At 34.5% G+C, this 7,754-nt stretch overlaps 1 protein-coding gene across 1 annotated transcript; it reads right to left on the bottom strand.

The window, feature by feature from the left end:
- Positions 1-380: 380 nt before the first annotated feature.
- LOC120144998 (transcription factor TGAL1-like) lies at positions 381-7,594 on the bottom strand. The gene is made up of 10 exons (XM_039158913.1): positions 7,469-7,594; positions 6,337-6,397; positions 6,045-6,232; positions 5,768-5,842; positions 5,594-5,653; positions 4,610-4,687; positions 4,441-4,492; positions 3,280-3,551; positions 1,498-1,749; positions 381-866 (listed from the first exon to the last, which is right to left on the bottom strand). The coding sequence occupies exons 3-10, from the start codon at positions 6,105-6,107 to the stop codon at positions 720-722; spliced, it is 999 nt and encodes a 332-aa protein (XP_039014844.1). The 5' UTR covers positions 6,108-6,232; positions 6,337-6,397; positions 7,469-7,594; the 3' UTR covers positions 381-719.
- Between the last annotated feature and the right edge of the window lie 160 nt (positions 7,595-7,754).

Below are 7,754 nucleotides of genomic sequence, written 5' to 3'. Positions count from 1 at the left end.
ATTTTTGTAAATAATAGTAGTCTTGTTGTTTGATTCTCAAGAAATGAGCTTCGATAATATATATAATATTAAAATTAATTTCAGAGTAATTCTTAAGTGAATTATGGTCATGGTAGTTATACCAGCCAATCTATTCATCGACTAATCTGAATCAGGTACTACAGAGACAAAGACGACCCTCACAACCCAATTTACTCTATCGACTTACTATACTTTACTTGTTCGTATATGCACACAACTCTACACTTAATTACACCAATGGAAGTGTTTAAACCTTTATCCAAGCAGAGGCAAAACGCAAAATCAAAAGGTAATCAGATCAAACACCCAAGAAGAAACTATTTTCATACTGATTTTGATCTACAATTTGAAAGGTTTGCCCTATGTTATATATATGACACTATCTTTCCTTAATTCTGCATATCCAAATTATGGGGCTACTGTTTTACAACACAAACTGCATTTCAGCATATGACTTCTGCCCCCATATTTGATTTGTCCATGCAAAGAAAGAAAAAAAAATTCTACACACAACAGAAGCTGGCCTCACCTGCATCCTGAATGGATGGCCAACTCGTAAGTCAAGGAAGAAGAAGAAGAGCAGTGTCCTGCCCTGCATCAGTCATAGCATTTGCATTGCTCCAAGAAGATACTATTATAATTCATCGAACCATGGTCAATTTTCACATAAACTTTGTATGGAGGGAACTCTTGAATTCTTACTCCCGGGGCCGAGCCAGCCAAAGAGAACTTAGAGCTCGAAGCCTAGAAAAATAATCATTTATGGCAAGAAGAGCCCGAGCTGATTGCCTAGTTGTCAAGATTCGATGCATTTGTTGCAGTGTTTGCTGACGTAGATTATCAGCCTGGTATGACAAGAAAGGGAAAAAGAAAACAAATTATTAGCCTAGTGATTAACCTGGAAAATCAATTGACAATAATATAAAACCTTATATATGGATTTTACAAAACAAAATTGATTTCATACACAACACAGTGCATAACGACAAAGTCCCAAACTTTTGGAAGCTGTAAAATGCGGAAGCATCACAATCTTCAATGATTGAGAACCAAAGAAGATTAAATGCACGTTACTATTCACATTAACTTTCTTATTATTTTAACTACTATGGAGACTACAAGGTTATACCCAATGCACAAGGCACCTGCTATAAGCAGGGTCTGGAGAAGGTCCAGATATACACAGCCTTCCTCTGTTGAGACTATAGTAGTAAAATGACACACAATATAACCAAACACCTAAATTAATAATATTTTTACAAGCTATCGACATACGGAAACTGTTTCCTACTGTTTAAAATGGGAACCAAGGGAATATCAAGAAGGTCATCCCCAAATTGAGAATACTCTTCTCTTCCCCACCCCCATCCCACCTTTTTCTTCCGATACACAGACACATTCAAGTCATATTACACTTAAAATGAAATGAGAAACACATAGGAAACATAGCCAATACTGCACACAAAACGGAAGTACCTGAAGAAGGAACCCTTCAAGGGTTCCTAGCTTTCCCATTGCCATGGCCATTTGACCCATGTAGTTTGCCACATTTCCAGATGACCCCGAGGGACCAGGAGGAGAGCCGCTGGCCAAAGTTTCAGCCAAAGATTGTTGCAATGCTTCCATTCCTTGTGACAAAGAATCTTCAGCCTGTTGGGATGACTGCTGCAACTTCTGGATATTCATAAACTGCTGCTCAGTTAGAGGCTCCAGTTGATTTGAAAGAAGCTGCATCAACATCCATTATGTTTAAGAAATCATCAATAAACTAACAAGCATTGAAAAGATGAATGCATCAGAATGTACCTTACAATAAAGAACGGGGAAACAACATAATATTAATCATTTGCAATTATGAACTTTGAGACTGTTACATGCAATTGTGTATCTATTCTAACAAACATGCGATGTTTTATACGCATTTGTTTTACTTTTTTTTATATCCCTATAAACTCAAAGCCAAACACAAACACTACAGTAAAAGTGAATAATTGCAAGTAACATGGCTTCCAAATATATAGTAAATAAATAATTAACCAAGTGTAGATCATTAAGATAAAAAAAATGAAAGTAAACACACCATGATTATCACTTATCAGAACCACACCAGATAATTCCAGTTCAAGGCTTCAAATCATGGGCCAAAGATTCATCAATTGATCATTTGTGTCATTTGCCGGATGACAAACAGTTTTAAATATTATGAATACTTTAAGTTATTGGTGAGGTAAAGATGATGAAAAAATACTGAGAATATATTTTAACAACTTACGAAATAAGGGCTAGAGAGTTCCATAAAACCCAAAAATAAAAGTCAGCCTGATAACAAACTCCAGAATTTGATCTTAACTGAGGACATGATGTCCAAACACGCATAAACCAAGTTTCAAAGCTGGAAAAGGTCAAAGTGCAAAAAAAGGCTCCATTGAAAAGAACCTCTGCTGCAACTCATTTCGGATTTATTAATAATACTCGTACTTTCAAAAAGAAAAGCACCGCACTGAAAAAAAACATTCACGCTTTTAAGGGTATCATATATTAAGGTGCCAAGAACCCCCCCCCCCCCAATCCCAGCAAATATTTTGTCAGCTTAATCACCCATGAAACTGCCTTTCAAAAGAAAAATATTATCCACGTGACTTGATTATGCAAAGGACAGAGCTTAACCCAATTTTTTCTTTTCTTTCTGAATCGGAAGAAGGCCAATAAGGAAACTACTAGCATATTAAAAAAACTCTAAGGATCATTTAGCTGATACTCTTGCCACTGGTTTTCTACTTTCATGCAGAGTAAAGTGCATCACTTTTGTGCTACAACTGTGTTTGCATTGATCTTTCTTCCTAAACATTTTAACTTTTAAATCAAATATGAAAAAGATTATTTTTTTACAGTTTTATTTGTGTAGTAAGTAGTTATTTCTTCAGTGTAAATACGTGCATCCTTGATTTTATAATTTTTGTAATAGTTTGATTTGATTCTTTTGTTACAAACCCTTGACAAAGTCGGTATCCCTTGGTTTGTGATACCAAGCTTTGTCAAGATTTTTTAATTAATAAAGAGATTCTTCCTTTTTTTTTTTTTTGAAATTCCTATGAATTGTTTTGTTACTAGTATTATTAGTACAGAACTATAGATCTAACTTCAACACAGTTAAGACATTCATATTCTGTTGGGACCCGCTTGGCTCTTGAGACACTCAAATATTGAAACCTCATATATACCATGAAAACAGTCATCGGTATCAAGACTGAAGCTCACCTTGAGAAGCTCAGATGAACGGAAGCCTCCAATCCACAGAAAACACCGCTCTGCTGGTGTTTTCCACATTCCAGATAAGATATGGAAAACATCAGCTTTTGCTGCAGTGCCTTTCAACCTGAAAATGTCCTCGTAATGTGTTGTGACACATTCAACAATAATGCGTAATTCAGCATCACCAGCATGTGAATTGACTGCATTCCTCAACTCATTTATCTTCCTATTGTGCTCCTCTAGCCACCGTGTATATTCAACATCAAATGCCAGTGCACCTATAAACCAGTCCACGAAGATCAGACACCATACAAAATATCAAGACATTAGACAACAACAACAACAACAAAACCCAATTCCCATATGCAATGGGGTAAGGGGGAGGTAGGGTAGTAGGCTACCCCCAACGCCAGGTTGAGAGTAGCTTCCGTGGAAGACCTCCGACAGTCAGAAAATTAAAAATATAGATAAAATGCAAAGCATGTATAAATAAATACATAAATACATAGTTGAACAGTATTCATATGCAGTCATAAATATCATTAATATTATATGCGCGTTTGAAATGGGAAGTAATCCCTGCAAATAAATCCCTGCGAAAAAATCTTTGCATATAGACAGAAACGTAACTTAAATTCACACTACCATATTGCAAAAATAGAGAATGCAGGGCAATAAAGTACTAAAATATTGAAAGACAATTGTATTTTCTTGAAAAATATTTCGACAATCAATTCTTGTCTGGGTAAGGCGAAACAATGACACCAAATTTTATCAATGAACAAAATCCAATAACCCAAAAAATCCATTCAATAATTAGACCTTATATGCCATGATGACCAAAGGATAAGCAAAATAAATAAATAATTCTGAAACAAACATCCAAACCAGAAAAGCAATGAATTATGAATCACTTAAATTCATAGAACAAAGTTATATGTATGAACTCTCTGGCCCTTGAATTAAATACTTTGGTTGGATGGAATTTGGATACCTAATACATATTATCCACTCATGTAATGTAATAGCTACTGCAGCGAAACATATTTTAACCAGCGAATAACATAAAAAACTAGCATTCCAAGACCCTAGTACCAAATAATAAAAATAAATTTTCAAGTTCCAACCATGACCCAAAACAATAGGAAAGGCTAACAAAGCTTATACCATTTCCACTCATTGAATGAGACTGATCTCCTGAGCTTGAAATGAATATGCCCTATAGTGAAACAAGCAAAAATGAATCTACGTAAGGCATAATAGACACCATTAGCAACCTGAAAATTAAAATGCAAATGATACATCACAACACTGATGATATTAACAGGTAGCAGACCTGCTGACGAGCTCGCTGCAGCTCTTGCTCAAGTTGAGTCAGTTTCAGTCGGCTACTCTCTAACTGCTGCACATATGCCTAGGTTTTGAAAGCAGAAAAAGGGTTAAGAAATAAGGAATACAATATGAAACTGGTAAATTGAGCATAACTGGAACCAAAATGAAAAAGCATACATTGCACTTTTTCCTTATGTTACTGGTCAGATACTGCTGTTCCTACACTTTTTTCTGTAAATGTTTCCATTATTTGGAGGGTCAGACGTCCATATCCATGAAAATTGAATGTGTGCCACACGGGCACTTCAAAGAAAGTAAAAGATCAGAGCAAGAAAGTTGCCTCAAATTTCCAACCAATAACTTTCCGTGGGAAAATTATTTGCCCTCTTCTGGACACAAAGGTGTTTTTTAAATTCTTATAATGTCTTAAGAGGGACAATCAATTGGCATCAATGTTGTCAAGGGAACTAAGCGCAAAAAGAAGTGCTCACCCAAGTAAAGTAAGCCGCATACATATAAGGATACATGTATATATAAATAAAAAATGTATCTGAAAAATTATTCAGTCATATTTTAGAGACAGAGAGAGAGAAGAAAGTTAAAAGTTAAAAGAACTTTTACGGTTTTACCATGGGAATTAAAAAAGTTAAAAGCGCAAAAAAACTTAAAGTTGACTTCAGTTCAGTAAAGCCAACTTTTTTATCGCCTAGTGTTAAAGAGGAAGGCGGCATAAAGTGCACGAATGCATGCGTCCAATTAAAATGGCCTCGCCTGATGAAGTTCAAGGCATAATTGCTAGAACATTGATCGACATTAGAGGTATGATGTAAAGGTGTAATTGCTACATTACACTAGAATGGATTTTTATAAGTTATCCCTAAATTTATAATGAGGCACCAAGAAACTGCATCCTTATAGATGATGGCAACTTAGAATTTCACATAAGCTTGCATTGATAAAATTGAAAATCAAGTCATGAATGAAATACCTTTTTCCTTAAACGGCTTTTTCTTGCAGCCTCACGATTTTGAGCAAGCCTACGCAACGTCTGCAGAAGGGAAGATGATAAGTTCATAAACATGATGGCATATGGATAAACTGTTTTAACAATCTAATAATCATGTTACCCAATCTATAAAGAAAGAATAAGGAGAAACCTGACCTTCTGATCTGTTTTGTCTTTTGATCTATCGCTAGAATCAGAAGCTGCAATAGCAGTCAGTTGACCTCTTCCAAACTGCACAAAATATTGGTGAATTTACAAGCGCTATTAGCCAGTAGGTACATTCTCAAGCACATAGATGTGTCAACATATGAATTTTTTTTCTTTCTTATTTCTCAGTGAGAGATAAAAGTAAACATTTGGAATCAATTGGGTGAAATGAAACGAAAACAGAAAAGGAAAAGTTTAAGCACTAGCATGGTACAATAGGCATTACCCTTTGATTCTTCTCATCAGTGTCATCTGTTGAAGTATCTGTCCTGGGACTGGCATCTGCCATATCGAAACCGTCCAATTCTCCTGACCAGATGATTTAGATACAAGATTTGGCTGGAGCTTTTTGAAGTGCTTTGCTTGTGATCCCACAATGATGGCAGAGAGATTGCTATTTGTACATGCAATGTCCTACACACAGATATACAAATAAAGAAAAGGGAATTTTTAGTGGCTAAACTTAGTTTGAGAGTTTGAAGTACAGGCACAATTTTTTAAAGGATATAAATACCCACCTTGATTAAAACACCGAACTTTGATTGCTTGAGAACTTGACTATTTGATTAAATAGACAATCTAAATGCAAAGAGTTATAAAAAATAGAAATTATAATAAGATCCCCCGTGGATGAGGCAAAGAAAATAAATGCTAAATTAGCAAATCATTTCAATTACATAAGAAGAAAGATGAACAATGCAATACGATGGCAACTTCAGTGGTGATAAACAAAGGAGAATTCTTGAAATAAATACAGTTTAAGAATCACTTTCCAAAACACACCCCAAAGTTTATGCTTTTACATACTATATTTATTGTCAAAGAAAAATTACATAACTATATTTATAGACAAGTATATTATTAAGTTCAAATAAAAGAACAAAAAGATAAGTAAACTATCTATCCTAGATAAGTGCAGGAAAAAGGTGCAGAGGTCATGGTCCAGCACTAATTACAACCCAGAGCCTCAAATTGAAATTTCAAATCTCTTAACTTTAAACTTCATTTTTTTCTCAAATTCGACTGCCCAATCCCAAAATCACACAAAAAATCTTTCAATTTGAGGAGAAGTTCATATTTTCAAACGGAAATTTCTAAAATTACAAGGTACCGGATGACAAGGGGACGGCATATAAAAAATTTTAAAATTATAAATTGGTGTAAAAAATTATAAATAAAGTCAATACTTTATAGAAAATTAGAAAATAAAATCCATAAGTAAATCATAATAGTAAAGTATCAAATTCGAGAATCCATATTTATCCAAAACACAGTGATATAGCTTGGGAAAAAATAGTAGGCAATTCAATTCACAGTCTCCTATCAAATCCATTGTTTCCAAGGAAAAAGTAACAAGTTCTCAAAATTATCATACAAGTAATAAGTTTTGAGGTAAACCCAAATGAGTGATTTATATGAGCTAATTGAAACCTTTCATTTTATATATCTGGTCTCAAATTGTGCAACAAAAAACGGATTTTTTTCAAGTCAGAAATTTATATCTGAACAGAGCTTAATTCAAATCTTCAGCTAAAACTAATAAAAAAAATGAGCCGGAAGAGCTATTACCACTGCGGTTTGAAAGAACAAAAGAACAAAAGCTGATATCGTCCACACCGTTGAAGTTGATTATAAACGGAGACAAAGTACCTGGTTATTTTATCTTGCTTCTTGCTTTTCTTTTGTTGTTAATAACTTGCAACTTGCAGCAGCTTAGGCAATGGAAAATTTTCAAAAAAAATCTTTATAAATCATCTCTTTGTAAATTTTTTTTGGTATTTTTGGTAGGGATCAAGCTAGCAAACAAAGTTAACTTGAAAAACTAAAGAAAAAGAGGAAGAATTTAAACAAAAAAAATAAACCCTATTTCCCCCTAATTTTGCTCTGCGTCTTGCCTTCCCTCACTCACTCACACACGATAGAAGAGGAAGATAGG

Source organism: Hibiscus syriacus, unplaced genomic scaffold (assembly GCF_006381635.1).
Source record: "Hibiscus syriacus cultivar Baekdansim isolate YM2019G1 unplaced genomic scaffold, ASM638163v2 tig00110893_pilon, whole genome shotgun sequence".
NCBI classification, from domain to species: Eukaryota; Viridiplantae; Streptophyta; class Magnoliopsida; order Malvales; family Malvaceae; genus Hibiscus; species Hibiscus syriacus.
The sequence above is the reverse complement of the archived record's forward strand: the minus strand, read 5'-3'. Positions and strand labels throughout refer to the sequence as shown.

Coding starts and splice junctions, on each gene's coding strand:
- LOC120144998 (XM_039158913.1), bottom strand. CDS start 6,107: ATGGCAGATGCCAGTCCCAGGACAGATACTTCAACAGATGACACTGAT. Junction 3,552..4,440: donor TCATTCAATGAGTGGAAATG/GTATAAGCTTTG, acceptor ACTGGTTTATAG/GTGCACTGGCATTTGATGTT. Junction 1,750..3,279: donor GTTCATCTGAGCTTCTCAAG/GTGAGCTTCAGT, acceptor ATGTTGATGCAG/CTTCTTTCAAATCAACTGGA.